A 19,195-nucleotide genomic window follows, 5' to 3' on the forward strand; every position below is an offset into this window, starting at 1 on the left:
TTTTTTTTTGCTAATTATATTAATTTTAAGGCTAAACTGCAAAAACACAAAATCTTACCAAGCATTTTTGGTTTAATTTCTAGTTCAGATAACTTAGTGCACATGAAATAAGACAGAACAAACTTACTTTTCAGCCGGATATTAAAAGCTTGTTTTAAGTCAATAATTCCTTCATATTAATGGAGTAGTATAAGATATAAGTGAAACAATCTGCCAGGGGAACAACTTATAATATTGTAACTCAAAAAATGGGAAAATTCATTTTCTTGGACTCTGAAAATCCAGCCACATTTGCAACGGAATGATTTAACATCTTTGTGCTATAATGGCCTAGTCAAAGTCTGTAGCTAAATCTTACTGAGATTCTGTGGCAGAGCTGATGTTCTCGAACGATCTCGTCTTAAATCTGACTGACCTTGAGACGAGCCAATTTCAGTGAAGCCACATTCTAAGACTTCCAGCTTTGATCGCAAAGTATTAAAGCTATCAATGAAAACTAACCTAACGTGTCAGATTTGTAAAAGACCAAAGATTATTATTTTTTGTCTTTCAGAGCTTCCAAAACATGCATCCCTTTCTGTTTTGTGTTCATCCATGATAGAAAAAGCCAATAAAATACAACATGTTTTGCTGCTTTTACAAGACAAAAAGGTGAGAAATGTCAAGAAGTGGGGAGCAATTTTGAAATGCTCTGTATTTATCTGATACATAACTTGGACAGTCCAAGTCATCTGCAGGTTTAAAGCTGTGTCTCTGCTAGATGACTTTTGTATTTCACTAATCACCACCACGAAGACAGCAGAGAGGCTCATTTTCTCTTCTTAGAGCCGGTTTCAGGCACACAGCTTCATAAAGTCCACAGCAAACAGTATTTCACTCCAATCATTCAAAATTATGCTGCATTCTCCCCGGCTCTGAAGAGAATTATCCGATACTTTATTTCCGCCTCTGAATGTCAGGATGATAAAAAAAAAAGAACCTTTAAAAAAAAAAAAGGGAGGGGAAAAAAAGTGCATTGCCAGTATATGGAAAATTTCAAGCTGAAATTCAGCCTCCGCATTTCCTGCTGCACGAAGCAGTTTAAAGTACAACTGTGCCCGTCAGATGCTATTTATACCAGGAGGGCGATGATGAAGCGAATGTCTAAAAATATGCAAAATGGGTTATTTTCAGCCGGTTTCATTCAGGTATTTAAAACGCTCCGCTGTCTGGCGATAACAACAGAGGCTTACACCCTCTACAAAAGATTTGTCGCTTTCCTCTTTTATCTACGCAAACCTGTCAGCCGCAATTATGCCGCCGCGCCGCTGTCAAATCAACTTTTCAAGTGCCGCCGCGCTTTCAGGACGGAGAAACTCAGCCGCACTTCTGACACGGTTACATGGAGGCACAGCTGGGATAGAGCGCCTTCTCTGTTTTGTTTTTTTTTTAAATCTTCTTTTCTTTCTAAATGAGAAGGGAAGATCGTAGCAATTAAATCATCAACAATGACAGTCAGACGAGGCCGCTGCCGAGAGACGCCGTCCCCGTAGAATCGAGACGCTTTTTGCCTTTTGTTCAATCATACACGGGGACGGCTGGGTAGTTTCACTCGTTAAACGATGCCGCTCTCCTCCCCGGGAAAACGAAACGACTACACAAACAAAAAAAAAATGAAATTGGCCTGTTTCTCTTCCACTGGAAAGGTCAGAAGCTAAGACACCGCTGTTGCCCTAGTGATGGGGAAGACATGAAAATGACTGAAATACCTTGTGTACGTGTAGACAGAGAAGCGCGAGGAGGTGAGGAGGTCAAGGAAGACGGAAGGGAAAAAGAAAGGAGGAGGAGGTAAAGAAAGAGAGAACAAGTGAGTACGAGATAGACTGCAATTATATTTCTCGTTATCCTGAGTGGCAGCCCGGAAACAAGAGCTCTATTAAGGCATCTCTCGAAGGACAAAGTGGAGGAAGAAAGAAAGAAAGACAAAAAAAAAAAAAACATCTGGATTTCCCTCTGAGAGCTTCTTATGTCTGCTTGCCATGAAACCGCCCTCCTCCAGTTTTGTTCATCCACCGCCTTCACCTTCCCAGGTGTTTCTTTTTCTCAGGCTGCAGCTCAAAGCCGAGGCAGAAACAGAGGTGCTCTCATTATAACCTCCGGCAAACCCTCGCAGTCCGCTGTCTCTGTGAGCAGGAAAAGGGCAGAATAGAGTCGTAGATTTAGCCTCACCTCTGCACGGCTTTCTTTTCATTGTCCACGCTCACAATAACCTCTTCACTTCGTTCTATTTTCGTCTGTCGCTGATGGCAAGCTCATTTCTTTTACCTTTTCTTTGTGTTCCCCCTGTTTTATTGTTCGCCTTCTTCAGGTTTCTCCCACAAGCAGAACTTTGTGCCAAAGTTGTTAAGGCTGCCAAACACGCCTCCAATACAGAATCCTAATTCTCACCCAATTCCAGCGTCCGTCTTACATGCTTCGTTATGTACAGGGATTGATATAATTCAAGCATTTGCTTCTGTTAATTCTGATTAATTGCTGGATGGGTCGCAGGTGTTTTCACTTCAGTCAATGATATGTTGCTGTCCACTTCCTGGTTCTCTGCTTTTAAGGAACTATAATGATCCCCATCCCTAAAGACTCTAATATCACATATCTAAACGATTACAGATCTGTGGCACTGAACCCCATACCGGCTAAATGCCTTGAGAGACTTAAAGAAAGCTAAACCACCAACATACGATCCATATCAATTTGACAGAGGACGCCATTACCACATGGTCCACACATTTCTGGGATATCTAGATCTCAAAGGACGGATGCAAAGCTGCCGTTTAGCTCAATGTTCGACACAATATGGCCAAAGGAACCGTAATGTTAGATTTAACAACACGTTATGTGATTGGTTTTTGGACTTTGTACCAAATCGTACGCAGTGTGTGAGAGAGTGAGAACACTTCCTCCACTCTTTCCATCAGCACAGGCGTCCCTCAAGGCTGTGTCCTTCGCCCATTGCTCTGTACTGTCCTCACTTATGTTTGTATAGCTTCATTTTTAAATAAGCTGATGACTTCACAATGTTGGGTCTCATCAATGGCAGCAATGAGAAAGCATGCAGAACTGAAGGACATCGTGGTTTTACAACCACCCCAAAACCAGCAAAACATTTGTGGACTTTCTCAAACAAAGTACGAACATTCACTCTCCAATTGATGTCGGGGAAAAAAAAGCCGCTGAGAGGAATTCAAGCTCTTTGGCGTCACTACGACGTAGGACCTGACCTGAGGTGCTAGCGTCGTTTCAGCCGCCCGTAAAGGCTCAACAACGTCTTTTCTACCCGAGGAAACTGAAATTGGCCAAAATCTTTCAGCGGAGCATCATCAACTTCTACAACTGTGCTATTGGAAGTGAGTTCTCACTGAAGTGTGTTGATGCAGGCTCTCCAGCAGGTGGTAAAAACAGCTGGCATCTCCCAGAGATCAGAAGCGTCTATGCAAGTCGTTGTTTGAGACGAGTGGAGAACATCTTCTGGGACAGGTACGTTCCAGAGCATGACCTATTTTATACCCTCAGACAGAAGGTAACAGTTCGTAGGCGTAATAAGATGATTTCAAAATAAAATGCTAAAAGAGGAAACGCTCGTTCTTGCCCTTTAACTAAGGGAAGACGTTTTTGATGTCATCTTTTAACCAAAGTAGCTCAACAAGGGTTGTGAACGTTGTAGCCCATTTCCTGTGGCGAACTTCACTTTTGCTTTAGAAATCCTCTCAACGTAGTTTTTCCAACTTTTTTTTTTCCTTCTACTCAACTTCCCATTAATGATTGGCTATAGCCAGCTTTTGTTTTGTTTTTTTTAAGCATAACTGATATAAATTAACATTTTAATTATTCACTGAAATGCCCTTACATTCCTGAAAGGCATGAGTAGATTTTTCTTTTAAAGAAAGTAACTCCTTCTTTAACCTATAGCTGCTAACAGATTTTCCTGATCAGCCAACCTTTCATGTCAGATCAAGAAAAGACTCCTGAGCCTTCAAGTTCACGGTAAAGGGCAAAGAACAGACATTCCCTCGTCGTTGCGCACTTGATTTTTTAAAAGAGGAAATAAAGCCTAAACAGCAGCGATTCGTGGGGAAATCCAAGTCAAACCCGGCTCCATGCAGAGTTCCTGGAGATGAAAAAGACACTGAAATGCAAATCCGTATCTGCAAGCACTTGAGTGGGAGAGTGGGTGAGTAATCAAGGGAAACTGGAAACAAGACTTGTGAACAATTTGTGTCTGCAGGAACGCTCTGATGACACTCTCTTATGTAATCCCTCCATCTTTACAGTAAAACTCAGTGTGCGTGACGGGCAATTATTAGTAAAAAAATAAAACAGAGCAGCACAGGTGAGTTTTCAAAGGACTGTTCATTTGTTTCTTGAACTTAAAGATGTTAACAAATTGCTCCAGCAGCTCCCAGGTTTTATGAGTGGGAGGATGGATGATGTCTGAAACAGACTGCGAGGAGAGCGAATAGAAGCAACAATGGCTGCATGTGTGATCCAGATACAGCTCATACAGTATTGGATTTCATAGATTTGCAGATTTCCTGCAGATGGCTGAGCATCACCTTGTTAACACTATTTGAATATTTAAGCACAAGTTTAAAAAAAATATATATATATTCTTTACAGAGTAACTTGTAAAGTGCTAAAGGAAATAAATTCTTTTGAAGTTAATAATAATTAAGTGCTAAAGAAAATTCTCCAAAATGAGTGTAAAAAAAAAATTACACTGAAAAGCTCCGCCCCTTTTCAACTTATACTGCCTTGTTTGAGAATCACGGTAAGTTTTCTTAATTTACCATTTTTCCAGAGTTTTGACTCTTGTTATAGTCAAAACCACATATTAAACTAACATGGTGCTTTTCAGACAGAACTTGTTTTTGTCAAAAAATAAGCATTTCACACGACAAACGCAAGGAGTTGTTAGCCAGCTTGAACTTATGTGAGCCTAATAAATAAAATAGACTGTTATCGAGGTGGAAAACCTTTAAAAGTCAGAAATCAAAATGACAAAGTCAGAAAAATTCAAATCTTACAACCCAGTAATGTTGAGATATTATATATTCAGATAATTGATGGAGGGATGGATGGATGGATAGATGGAGGGAGGGATGGATGGATGGATGGATAGATAGATGGAGGGAGGGATGGATGGATAGATGGAGGGATGGATGGATGGATGGATGGATGGACTCCTCCTAGATGAGCATGTAGCGACAGTGGAGAGTAGTGTTGTTTCCTTCACAGCAATCCCTCATAGTACGCATGCATGTAGCAAAAGTTAAGAGGAGTCGGTAAGATACTGACTGCTCTTAATTACTGCACATATTCCCATCTCACATACATAAAAAGATCTAAACAAAAACAACAACTCAAAAGCCGGTTAGCCAAAGTTAAAAAACTGACACTTCCCTGAAGACTGATGGGGAGCCGAACAGAAATAAAAGCGAACAGAACGCTTGTTTACTCAGCATGTTTCATTATGTTTCATTTCTGCACTAATAAAAAGCACACTCTTTCATTCTGTCAGTCTTCAGAGCGGTGTAGCTATCCCCGCGCCCCGCGCTGTTTACTGCGTACGAGCAGCTACGGCATCAACCTGTCCCTGGGAGACGTGTCATTTAGGCGAAAGCAGCAGGTTGCTCCCAGCTAAACGACAGCTCCGGCCATTAGCGGGGCCTAATTAAGACACACTAATTATAGCTGATGGAGTGAGTGCTTTGTAAAGCCGTCTCTAAATAAATAATGAATATGTAATCATCGTGCTTAAACAAGTCGCTTGAGCTTAAACAGTCGCGGGCCTGCAGGCCTTGTGGGTAAACTGCGGCGCAGAGGAGGGACAGCTGCAGCAACGCGTCGTGGGAGCTGTCAAGGAGCGGAAAAAATGAATTCGCTTTTAATTATTCACTACCTGAGCACGAGTTGCTGGGTGGGATGAGCCCAGGGGAGATTTGGGCTGCGATGAAACTATGATGTTGTGCTTTCGCGGGTTATTATTAGCAGACGCGCTGTGGCCTTTGCTCTTTGAAATTATGCAACACGAGCAGCTTTGATACCCGTTAGCTGTTGAGTGCTTTTTTTTTTTTTCTTTGTATTTCCACACACAAAAATGCTTTCCTCCTCCTCAAAGTGATGCGGCTAACTGTGTTTCTATTGTCATAGTTTTGTCTAAAATTCTGACTCAATCCTGATGTATAAGGGCATATATTAATAGAGACAGATATCCTAAGATTCTGGAAAGTAGGGCATATAAATAAATCAAAAGTAGCACTTCCATTGCCTTTTCCCTTCCTCTTTTTTTTTTTTTTTTTTGGAAAAAGAGTAATTAACAAAACAGTTTTCTAACAAAACATCCTCTCTGAAATGGAAAGGCACTTCCTCAACTGCTTAAAAATGTTGAGGAACTTTAGGTTACAACTGCCTATTGTTGTCAACAAATAGTTTTATCAAACCTTAATAAAAAAGCCCGTTTTGTCGTCTGTACCCATCCTTTTGCTTCACCAAACTTCATGGTTTTACTCATGAAAACCTTGCTCATCCCCTGACCCCTACCCCTTCCTAATCCTCACTTTGATTTCCGCTTTTCTGCTTCCATTTAGACATGTTATCATAAATCACCTCCTACTTGCAGCCTTTTGCTCTCCTCTCTTCTGGCGTGACAAGATATCCCCCAATAATTAAATACCCCCATCCTTTCTTCTTCACTTCATCTGTCACACAGATCTTCTTCAAACTCTGCTTCCCATCTCTTTTACTTTCTTGTCAGTCCCCAACATGATACACGGATTTCATAAAAAAGAACAAAGGAAAAAAAAAAAAAAAAAAACGCTCAAAAGCTTTTACTGCGATTAATATCTCCGGCGAAGAATCAAAACGTCCTTTTTATATGGACATTGCTTTGGGAGAAGATGAGCAGCCGTAAAACATCAGGAGTTGAGGAAGCTGCGTTTTCGCTTTCAATAAAATCCCAATTTATCGTGCGGGCGTAAAACCGTACAGCTCCTTGATGATGCTCTTGAACAGCAGCAGGTAGGAGGCACAAATCTAAATTGGATCATTAATGTTGGACATAAAAATCTTTTACCTCTTTCTCCTTGTCCTTAAAGAACAGAGCTGATGCTAAACGTGATTCAGTGCCGCTGATTAAAAGTGCCCACAAGAGCCGCAGATGAAATGAAAGATGAAAAGGAAGAGGTGTGCGATCTCAGCATCTCATCAAGTAGAAACCTCTCTCCTCAGCAGTCCACGCCGTCCTCCGAGAAACCAGCGAGAAACCAACGAAGGACAGCTGAGATGGTCATTAGTTACAGAGCTGACAGCGTGGCGACGAAGAGTTTCGACTGTTGCCCAGGCATCCTAATAAGCTTAGCGGGAGCCAAAAGCAGAGGATAATGAGCTGAAAATAAGAAAAAAAAAAAAAAAAAAAACACAATATCTCGAGCCGTGTTTATCTAACAGAACAAGTCCAGTAAACACACTGAGACTTGAGGAAGCAGCAGGCGTTCACAGATGTTAGAGTCCAGTTTTCTAACGTTAATGTTTAGCATACAAGATGAAAAAGTTCGGTCCCTGGCTCTGATCTATACGACGGACAAACTAAGAAAAAATTAAAAAATAAAAGTGCAAGAATAAAGTCCATAAAATGTGGAAATAAAGTTTTTTTTAAATTGTCTTAATGTGGCCCTACTCCTCCATCATACCTAAAAGCATCTTATTTATGAGATATTTTAAATTTATAACGCCTCGAAAAATCATTTAAACTCAAATCAAATGGTTCTCTGGTGAATCGAGACCAAACTTTTACTTCAGCATGGAGTCGGTGTTTATTCACATTTTCATGATATACGCAGCAAAGATGAGAAGAAGGGTAGCTACTCTTCTTCATCGCCCATGAGCCACACATTTAAACTAAAAGCTTTTCAGAGGAAGGTCTGTGAATCCGACTAATCCAAAATGGCTCCATAAGCGGTCAAGGCCGAATTGCTTCTGTCTGATTTGCTTGGTGTCCAACTGATGTTACGGGAGACAAAATTGCTGAGAGCAAATGGAAAGAAAAACAACATCAAAGAGCACGGAGGCGGCAAACCTGGACGTATCATTTGAAAATAAACCTAAATTGATTTTATTACATACATTCAAATTCAGTGAGGAAAAACACCAAATAGGGGAAAAAAAACAAATAAAATTGCTCCCCCGATAGCATTCTTGCACCAAAGCGCTGTGGGAGAAAAGCATCAGCCAAACAATGCAGGCCTCACAGAGTCCAACTGTGAAATCTGCTGGTGGATGCGGTCGCATCTTTCTTCCAAAATGAGAACCACTTTGCAGCAAAATGAGCCCAATACTTCCACATTTATCCATCGCACTGTGAGGAAATGTGGGACAAAGAGCTAGCCTGGGGCTACCATGGCGGCTACGCGACATGTTGGGGGGCAAACATTACATGGCTGGCCCTTCGTCCATTTTTATCTGTGACTGAAGTGGATGTGCCCAGCCGCAGCTGTCTCCTGCATAATTCATGGCGAGTCAGAGTTCTTCACTAGCTGCTGACTGTCTGTCAGCACTGCGTGTCCCCTGTCCTCCCTTCCCGTATTCCCACTGAATGGCAATGACAAGGTTGGAAAGTGCACACACACGCACACGCACACACACATTGTCACCAGAAGACACGAGCAGACCCAAGCTGAACAGCGCCGTCCCTCTCAGCGGCAGAGAAATAGACATGCTCAATTACGCTAAGAGCGTGCGCCCAATTACACACGGACGTGTGACGATCGGAAATCAGGCGGCAGGTTGATGATGTGCGTGAGGACCGCAGGTACGTGTGAGCGCGGGGATGCTTCGTCGTCATCGTTCGGCAGCTTGTGACAGGCCGTCACTCTAATGCTGTGGCAGCAGGGGCGGCGGAGTCCCTGGGGAGGCCTCTAAAAGCTCACAGGGTCCTGCGGGCGGGGAGCCTGAAAACCTAGTGAAAGCTTTTCCATGTTCATCCGGCGAGCTCTGCTTCTCCTCTCCCTCCTCTTCGGGCAACCGCATTCCACGTCCAAATTCAGGGAAAAACTCAATAACCCCGTCCGTCCCTCCCTCCCTCTCTCCGCATATCCCATTCCAGATCCGCATCTGTCAGCTTTTCCCCTCCGCACCCAGCGTCTCCGTATCATCCATTCCGCTTCACCTCCTTTTACCCGTTTCCGAATCGCTACCTCTCTGTCCTAACCCTTCCTCGAATTTTGCATCTGTCAGTCTCTCCGTTACATCTCCATCTTTTCTTCCCAAACTGCTGCTCTCGCCTCCTGCTACTAGAACTGGAGCCGCCATGCGTCCTAGCAGCAGAAACAGGCCTGCGCTGGGAGTTCCTGTCATGCTGAGGAAGCAGTACGGAGAAGCCTTTCTTCCAGAATGAATGACTGATGGAGTCCCCCAACAGTGCCAGAGGCCTTAGCCTTGTAGCACTGGGGACCCGATGATGGTCTTGGGGCTTAGAAGCACAACGAAGGAACATCAGGACAGTGGTTGTCACAGTGCTAGAGACGTATGAGAGTGACTGTCGGAGAAGCAGGAGAGATGCTCTCGCCAGCATCCGCGGCGGCAAACTTCATGTCGCTTCAGGCATGAAAATGCATGGGAGAGTTCTGTTGTGTGCAACGATCGTGCAGCTGCAATTTAAAGTGAATAATACCTTCACTACCAGATACTTGCTTGGGACTCTTAACCAAAAGATGCAGAATTTAAATAGAGGAGGCGTTAGCCTTCTCCTAACAAACGAGCACATTAAGGAGTTAAGTGTGGGAACAAGATGATTTAACATGTCACCATTTTTTACATGGGAACTTGCTCCTGCTATTTGAAGACTTGGATCGATTTTTCTTCGTAGAGAGTTTGAATCAAACCTACTTCATCAGTCGTCAAATGATACACAAGTGCTATTCGTAGAAAAGCAGATGGGCGACAAACTCCTTCTTAGACGTAAAAGTTTGGAGAAACGTTGCCTTTAAAACACTAACACGATAGCAAAAATAATCCAAAAATTGAAAATAGAAAACTCATTTGATTTCAGCCACTGAGCTACTTTCCACAAATCCTCTGCTTTGCTTTGTTCCTCACCAGAAACGACACATTCAATTTAAAAACTTTAACAACTTGTACTTTTTTAATGTCCAGGTGTTGGTCTGGCCGCTCCACATCATTCAGCAGGTTGCTGCTGGCTAACTGGTGTATTTGGGGAAGTCTTGTCGGAACATTAGATACAATTGAGCAATTTTGCTTTCGCCAGTTCACAAAATGCTGAGTCATTATTGTTTGGGCCAGTCGTTGTGTTTTCTGGCAAATTCTAACCACTTCAGCTATTGCTCTATGTTTTTTGTTTTGTTTTAACAGTCGAACATTTTGGGGTCTTTTCACTTCATATAGGCATCTTCTGGTAGCAGTACAGTAATCACAGGTTTTTTCCTTATCTGTATGTTGTCTTTCATGACTTTGTATTTTTGTGTTTTTATGATGTAAAGCCCTTTGAACTGCCTTGCTGCTGTGATTTTCTAAAAGGTATTTACTTTAGCTAGCATCCTTAATCAAACGCCAACCGTTGACAACTCTGTACTCACAGAAAGGTCTCGATAATTGAGCTCCCCGCTGTCACACATTCATGTACTGACCGTTGAGTCCGATGGTTTTTCTACTGAACTTACTAGTTAATGCTTTATGTAGAAACACAGCTACAGCCAAAACAGTAACTGAGCTGGTTTGTTGCTGGACAGCTGTAATTCTGTTTTCAGTGAAACGTAGTGCAGCAGTGCAGACCGAAACAGACCGAAAGAGAAACAGGCTGAGATGTAAACCCATACAGAGGGTGAAACATATCCAATTATCAGAAGTAGTACGTTATTCATAAGGGATAAGGCTAGTAGAACTTTCCTCAACCCAACGTGGGGAGGATGATAGACTTCACATCCTTTTTCTTTCCTGGCTCATCATCTCGGATCAGCTCTACGAGGAAATTAATTTACTTTAAGATGGGCAGTAAAAAGGATGCCTCATAAAAAAGGGCACTCAATCAATAGCTGGACCAATGAGGAGAGCTCAGTCTGCTGTATTTGGACGCAGATAGACCCTGACTGAAGAGCCGTGACTTTTCATTAGCTTGGCCACTTGCCTCCCCGAAAGATACTCCATTAAAGATTGACACGGATTTTACAAAAAGTGTTTGTGTATTTATTTTACACCACCACGGTTACCGGAGGAGAGATGCAACGTATGAAGCCTTGGAAATGTATTCATGAACCAGGTTTAAGTTAAAGCTACAAACATCCGTGTACTTGAATTTGATTCAATTAACGAGTTAGCACAAAGGAGCACCTAACTGTAAAGTGGACAAAAGGCTTCAAAGTTTTCAAGTATATGCATATATTTTGTTTTTCAAACTTTAAATGGGTCTCTAGTCCACATGAAAATTAGATATGCACCAGAGTTCCCTTTGATTGAACTGACCAGCCATAGTTTCCTTTTTGGTCCACATCAGAGTTCGATTACTCGTTCACATCTCTCCAAACAACCTGGAGTTTCAAACTACAGTTCGATTAAAGCAGACTAATCAAACTCCCTTATTTTTAGGAATGTATCCTAAAAATAAATTACATAAAGTTGGAAAATTTGGTAATTGCGTTACTTCTAAAGACTATAGATTGTTTTTATTTAGGGGTGTTAAAAATAGAGGGCTAAATGCAAGTGTATGTCACACGTATCAGGTCATTTGTAAAAAAAAATCTTGAAAACCGTTAAGCATTTTCCTTCCACTTCACAATACTTATTACTTTCTGTTGGTGTGCCATGTAAAACACAATAAAGTTGTGGTTGTAATGTGATCAAACGTGAAAAAGTTCAGCTGGTTCGATTGTTTTTTTGTTGTTTTTTTTAAAGGAACGTTCATGGAGTAAGATTTGTTGCAATGAAAACATGGTATTTAGGCTACAGGGAGAATGCCACGCTGCTTAATGGAGGCTGCGACATGATACAATTCCCATTCTGCTCCAAAGCCGTACAAATCCCCTACGAGGCCTTTGGACGAGGCGCAGACCCATTACTCGCCAGAGAGCACAGAGATGCACAAAGTCGTCAGCGCTCACAGCCACAAATGACGACTCAAGCGGACAATATCTGCGTTTGAGTCACAACTCCAGCAGCTACTCAGCATTTACAGATCATCTGTTTACGTCTGAGCTCTGACAGCAGACGGCTCCATGCGCAAAAAGTGATACGTCATTCTAAACAAGATCCCAGATACGCCAAGACAAATACAGGCTCAGCCTTAATCACCTGAAACCCAGTTTCCACTGTGGGTTTTTTTTTTTTTTTTTCCTGGGTATTCATAAATCTTTGTCCTCTCTTTAAGGGAGAAGAAATGAAACACAGGAGCTAAGCCGAAATGAAATCCTACCTGTTTCACACCTCTCCCCCGTAAATCCTTGCTGGCAAACGCAGTTGTTAGGCGAAATGCAGGATCCTCCGTTCTGGCACAGTCCGTCACACATTGCTGGAGACGCACCGGAGGAGAAGAGCCATTACTCTCAAAGATTAATGAGCATTAACTGTGTAATTAGACCAGCACCAGCACAAGTATTTGCATACAGAATAAGAGCTAATTCGGCGATGTGATTCATTATGGCCTTTCATAACATTACTTCACGTGATTAATGCGTCTCGCAGAGGTTAATTTCAAAGTGTTCATTATCCGTGGCGAGACTGTTGGTTAATACGTCCCCAAAACACAGAGAGGTCACTGATGTTGACAGAAAGAAACGGAGGTCGTTGTAATATATACACAAATCCTTTGATGCTTTTTTTTTTCTTAGAAAAAGCTGGAAAGGAGAATAGATGTAATTACATGGAGCAAATGGAAAAATACTTTTTCCCAATAATAATTTTTTGTGACGTTACAATGACTCATCTCACAACTCTTCCCACACATTGACACTCGGGTTGTAGATTTTCTGTACAACCCAGTGAAATTATTTTTTATAAAATTCTAAAAAGAAAATGATACGGTAACAAAAAAAAAAAGTTTCGCTAACCCAGCTGCACGCTCTCAAACTAATGGTTTATCGAGACCATTTCTGTTTCAGTTTCAGACTTTATTTGTCCTGAGTTCAAATTTGATGAACATGAAATAACCTTTAGCTCCTCCAGCTGGAGTTTCCTGACATTTTCTCAGGTGCATCGAGGAGCTAAATTAAAAGTTTCGCAGAGGGCTTACAGAGGATGAAAATGTTCCTAAATGTTCATTTAGGTTTACGTCACGAGAAGTGTACAAGGCAACCTGCTGGTCCAATGAGACCAAAACCAAGCAAGGTACGTCATTAACCCAGTGAATCTCATGTCAAAATTCAAAGAATGTAGGTAGCTGGGACTTGGAGATGCTTTTATTTTGAAAATAATACTTATCAATCTTAATTTTTGTGTGTTTTTAAAATAGGAGGTAAAAATGTATTTACAGTTTTTTCAATAATCAACGGATGAGGTTGGAAGGCTTACTTGCCATAACCCTAATGTTCAGCTAGCTCCACAGATTCTCTATCAAATTCAAGTCAAGAGTCTGGTTGAGCTACTCCTAAATGTTACTTCCAATAAGAAGAAACATGTTGGTAAAATCAAACAATTATTTTAAACTTAAACATGCCCTGGATAAAGAAAACAGCCTAGAGGAAAATAATCACTAAAATACCAGAACCTGAAGTGGGTGAACCTTCTTTTTACCATTAAAGCATGTTGGAGAGGCCAGTGAGTGTCACTGGTGAACACATTTGCGATCGGACGCCTACAGGAAACGTTTGCAAATGTTTTTCTCTGTATTTTTAACAAATCATGTAAAAAATAAAATAAAATAAAATAAAATCTGTTAATAGGTAATAAGCCTTTCAGAATGTCTTAACATTTACACATTTATCATGACCAGAGAAAAATAAACACTTTTTCTTTGACAAAGCTGAAGAGTCGGGAACGTGAACGGGCAGAGCGGTGAGGTACCTTTGCAGACGGTGCCGTTCCCCGTGTATCCCGGCTTGCAGGAGCAGCTGTGGCCTCCCACCATGTTGAAGCACAGGGCGTTCTCGTCGCAGTTGTGGAGTCCGCTGAGACATTCGTCATGCTCTAAAAGCAAGCAAAACGGGCGGCCGTCAGTCTCATCGAGTTCTCTGGAAACAACAGATGTTTTTGAGCACGTCTACGTCTTGGTTAGCTGATAAAAAGAAAAAAAAAAAAGAGACGAATGTTGAGGGACCGTCCTGAGAGCCGCGAACAACTTACCAGCCGGAAAGCACCTCTTGATTAAAGAGCAGCAAATGTGAGGAATGACTGCGGCAAGTTGGTAATTTATTTTTACAGTCCATTAAGAATAAATGCCCTGACAGTTAGGCAGCTGTGAGTCTAAGATATGAGTCCGGAGTGAGTAATTCCTCTGGCTCCGATCTTGATATGACACAGAAATGGCCTCAGATGTTTTGCTGCTATTAGTTGTGTTCATGTGGCACATTATGAGGGATGTGAAGAGCCTTGCTGACGGTCTGCGCTTCCTAAACATCAACATTTGCTACTCATCAATTAGTAAGTCGCGCACTCCCTATAAACTTATTTTCCATCCAGTAAAATCCAGCAGCCCTTATTTACCCAGGAAACTCAGAGAGGTGATTTGTAATCTCACTGAGTTTTTCTTCCTTGTTAAACAAAGGTTAAAATAATAAGGAAAGTTTAGGCAATGCACATTTTTATAATTGGTGCGTTAAGCGCCCACAGGAGATGTTTTCCGAAGGTTTTGTAAAAGCAAAGAAATGTTCACTTTAAAACATGAGCTGCATCATTAGACATGATTTTTTTTTATGCCAGCAACAGCTTCAGGTTGGAGGAACAAAATGGTTTCTGCTATCAAGATGTACAGTTTCAGCAGGAATTTTCCATCGTACCATTCCTACAATCTAAAGTCCTTTAAATAAGATGCACCCGAAGGTCATGAAACGGCCCTTCCCCCACGTATTGCTGTTTTCTAGTGAAAAACCCTACTCAGTGTAGGGCTCTCTACCTCTGAGAGACCAACAAACTGTCCTGCCTGTAAAAGCTAACTTTTAGAAACCTGATTCTTTTGGCTGTTGTGGCCCTTCTCCGTCAGTACCTACTCTGCTCAACTTGATGCACAGTTTGGGTTTCCACTACGTTTGAGTAAAAGGCTCTGCGCAGGTGGGGTCATAGAACCCACACTTTACTTTTCACAGTCTGAAAAGTAACGTGTGTGCAACGCAAACACAACAAAACAGCTCTTGACCGTTGACAGCTGGAGATGGACTCCAACACCGACGCAAGGAGAAGTGAGCATAAACAATGGAAAGATGTTAAATATGTTGTGCAGATAATGGGAATGCAATTCTGGACACCACAGATGTACATTTTAATTAAAATTGTGCTGAAATATAAATTTGCACAGCTTGCTGATGAAGCTCTGGAGTATAATAAGCATCATGTGGTCCATTTACCAAAAGCTCTGTATTTGTCCGGTACAGTAAATGTCTGAAGAAGACGACTTAGAACGTTATAAAACTGCTAATTTTCCTCAGGCATTTTAGTCTAATTCAATATTTTCATTTAGCAAATTTAACACGTTTTTACACTCCAGTGGGCAACAAATAACTTGCTGGAATTTGGAAGAAAGCAGCAGTTTTCTGATAGTTTTAACGCAGACCGTAGAGCATTACATGCATCTGTTGTTGCGTCCTCTTTTTTATTAATTTCCTCAGTACAAGTTATTGTTTTCAGAATCAATGTTTGCCTTTGTGTTTTTTTTTTTATAGATTCACATAGATACATTTATATTACTCACCTAGCAGACACCAACTTTAAAAATTAATAACTTTTCTAAAGAGGAGTAAACAAAAACTGGCAATGAAATATTCATATTTAAGCAGGGCCTGCAACATTTCAGCTCATTTTATCGTGTGTTTACAGTGCAGAAACCATTTTTAGAAGATGCCTAAAGTGGTTAAGCGGTCAATCGAATCTTTTGGAAAATGTTAAGACTTGTGGAAATCACAAACTTTGGGAGTTCAGCAGCTAGCTGGACGTGACTGTGATTCTAGATTTTATTGGTAGAAATAATCGTCATCCTTTGCTTTCATGTGCGTTTTGTGCAGACATCAAGCAGATTTCCACGTCGTTCTTCAGTCACTGTTTTGTACAAAGCGGCACCTTATTTTATTTTTACCTTTTTTTTTCTTTTTTTTTTTACTTTCTTGCTAGCACACGTTGCTTTAGAAATGTTGCAAAAAGAAAAAAGACACAGCTGCGGGAACAGAAATATGGAATCCGAAAAGTGAGAAAACCCAAATCCTAAAAGCTTGTTGCTTTCACCTTAGTCACATCATCCATTTGCCTTCCATCATCCAATCCATTACATCCCCTGAACGCACCGTGTTTCCAGCCAAATTGAAAGTGACATTGTGATGAGCTCCTCCGTCGAGGCCATGATGTGTGTGTGTGTGTGTGTGTGTGTGAGACGGATTGAAAAACACTTAAAAGGGGCCCGGAGCTCGCCTCTCGCTGCTGGGCGGCATAAAGGCTCCTCGCAGATATTTAGAAACAAAAATAAAAGCTCAGGAGAGAGACGGAAACTAAATTAGAGGACACTATTTGTCTGTCTGACCAGACAGAGAGTAGGCATCGGAGCCACAAAGGAACTCCGCTTGTGTCACCGTGTGCGGCTCATCACTACAACCCTGGAATTTGTTACTTAGGAATTTAGGCCTATTACACCCCTGCACTCGGTGTAAACGACTCCCATTTTAATCGCCTCCTAAATCCCTAGGATGTGTGTGTGTGTGTGTGTGTGTGTGTGCGTGTGTGTGTGTGTGTGTGTGTGTGTGTGTGTGTGTGTGTGTGTTACCTCGCTGGCTGCTGCAGCTCAGGCTGCAGACAGATAAACAATCAATTATGTAGAGCCTGTCATCGGGGAGCTCTTACTATGGCTGCTTGTTTCTCCTGAAGCTTGTTTTCCCTCCACCTTTTGCCAAAACAATACCAGCCTCTGCACTGTCTGACCTCAGATAGACGACAATACCTCAGTTTTCATGCTACGGGCTGGAGAGTGGTGATTTTATAAAGTCAGTGGCAAGAAAAAAAGCCCATGATAGCTTGTCTACTGGAGAGGATAAAAAGAGAAAACGGCAAACTGATGATTTAGTTTTAAGACGCTCAGCAGCAGAATCATATTTAGAATCATTTAATGTATATTTAATGACTGTGCTACAAAATGGCAGGCTTAGCAACTTTATTTTGAGTGGAAAAAAATTGATTTCATGCAAAACAAAAGCATTGTTTTACTTGATAAATAACTCTCAATCTTTGCCCAGCCAAAAGAGAGGAACAAGAGCCGAGAAATAATAAGCTCCAAAGAATCCCTCATTATAGCAAACCGTACATTAATCCTCTTACAAAAATCTGTGAAGATGTGGTAGATTTGCAGACGCAGTAAACAGAAAATCGCTGCAAAACCTAAACTTCAACATACTCTTTTGGTTTGTTTCAGTGCTGGCTAGGTTTGTTTTGTTTGCGATAAAGGTGTGTTGACAAAGGCTAGAAAATGGAGAGAAGTCTCCATTATAGCCTCATATCATACACAAAAAGGGGGAAATTAAACATTATCATATCTTAAAGAGTTAAAGAAAGCTTGAGAAATTTTTAGATTACCATGCGCAGCAATCAAATGCGTTTATATCTCACACCGGTAACCCTTATTTTCTCTAAAAAGTTAGTCAAACCCAATTAGCACAATGTCTTTGCCCTGGCAGAAAATGATCAGGTAGATTGATTCTGCTGTTGTCGTATGAAAGGCGCCCACCTAAATCACTCTATTAGTCTGATTAGCTCACTGAACTGCTAAAGCAAGAGCAGATGTGCTCTAATCATTGTCGTCTTCCCAAGGAATGAGGGATCCAGAGGAAAGCATCATGACATCATTATCTTGCACTGAAAAAGCATCACATTAAGGAGACTGGAGCCAAGTGCCTTTTATATTAAATAACACTTGGCTGAAATAGCAAAATGCTTTAGCATGCCACCTAGCCTTGTTGCCACCGAGGCAGAGCTATCTAAACACGGGCAGCAGGTGGGTTTGACTTCACCTTCGATCATAGGAATTTAGCAATGGATAAATTGTACAGCTTTTTCCCTAAAACTAACTATTTATTACCACTTTTTAGGGAACTGCAGGGCAGAGCAATCGTAGCCCCACAAACACAAACAATGCTCTTGAAAAATGCTGCTTTGGTCACACAGAACTATAATTTTTATTGCTAAACTGCACGCAGTAGCTTCATTTAATTATATTTTCGAATTTATTGGATGGGCTCAATGAACTAACAGTGGAGAAAATAGTAAAACTAAAAATCAATTTGGGGGAGGGGGTTAAAACATCATTAATTGGACTTTATAAATCGAAATTCTTATAAGAAATTTCTCATGATACAAGGTAAGCAATACAATAAATGCCGACCCCTACTGTGAATCTTTCATAATGAATTATGTTATGGTTCTTAACTGAATTTGGATATAGATTCCACTTAACTGGATATGGATTAGTCATAATAGTCTTATAAAATGTCTAAGCGACATTTGTTGAAAACTGGTGTGATGGAAATAAAACTAAAATGTTAAAACAAGCAATAAGTAGAAACTCTGTCTACAGTTTCTCTTTAAGGTGTCATTGAAAATCATCTTTTCTCAGCTCTGCTGTTGACAATCCCCCTCCTGCTTCACCTTTGGCCTGCGACCTTTCCTCCATCCTCTCTCTTCCTTCCAACCATCCATCCATCCATCACTTACTTAGCCTCAGGGGCTAAGGTCTGGCTACCGAAGGATTAGAACATGGGCACACACCAGAAGAATGCACTGTAGCTACAGCAGACCAAGTGCACATTCACACACACACACAATCCTGAGGACAGCCTTCTTTTAAAACATTCTGACAGAGAGCACCACCAGTCTGCTACCTTTCATGGATTTGCTGCTAATCTCACATTGCGATGAGCACCTCGGGCATTTGTGGGGAAGACGAAAAGCAGAGGGCAGAAAGAGAGGAGGAATACTGCACCGCAATGTCTCATTTCTATCCATCTATCTATCTATCTATCTATCTATCTAT

The 19,195-nt window shown here is 41.3% G+C and overlaps 1 protein-coding gene across 1 annotated transcript in view; it reads right to left on the reverse strand.

Annotated features, from left to right (window-relative positions):
• Window positions 1-19,093, reverse strand: part of LOC106940053 (protein kinase C-binding protein NELL2-like) — a 46,408-nt gene extending 27,315 nt beyond the window's left edge. The window contains exons 1-3 of the mRNA XM_015022680.1: window positions 19,071-19,093; window positions 14,041-14,207; window positions 12,455-12,550 (exon numbers count right to left, since the gene is read on the reverse strand). Of these exons, the coding sequence (XP_014878166.1) occupies window positions 12,455-12,550; window positions 14,041-14,207; window positions 19,071-19,093 (286 nt within the window). The remainder of the gene's footprint in view (window positions 1-12,454; window positions 12,551-14,040; window positions 14,208-19,070) is intronic.
• Between the last annotated feature and the right edge of the window lie 102 nt (window positions 19,094-19,195).

This window comes from Poecilia latipinna, unplaced genomic scaffold (assembly GCF_001443285.1).
Source record: "Poecilia latipinna isolate Pla-1442-1.1 unplaced genomic scaffold, P_latipinna-1.0 Scaffold3076, whole genome shotgun sequence".
In the NCBI taxonomy this organism is placed as follows: Eukaryota; Metazoa; Chordata; class Actinopteri; order Cyprinodontiformes; family Poeciliidae; genus Poecilia; species Poecilia latipinna.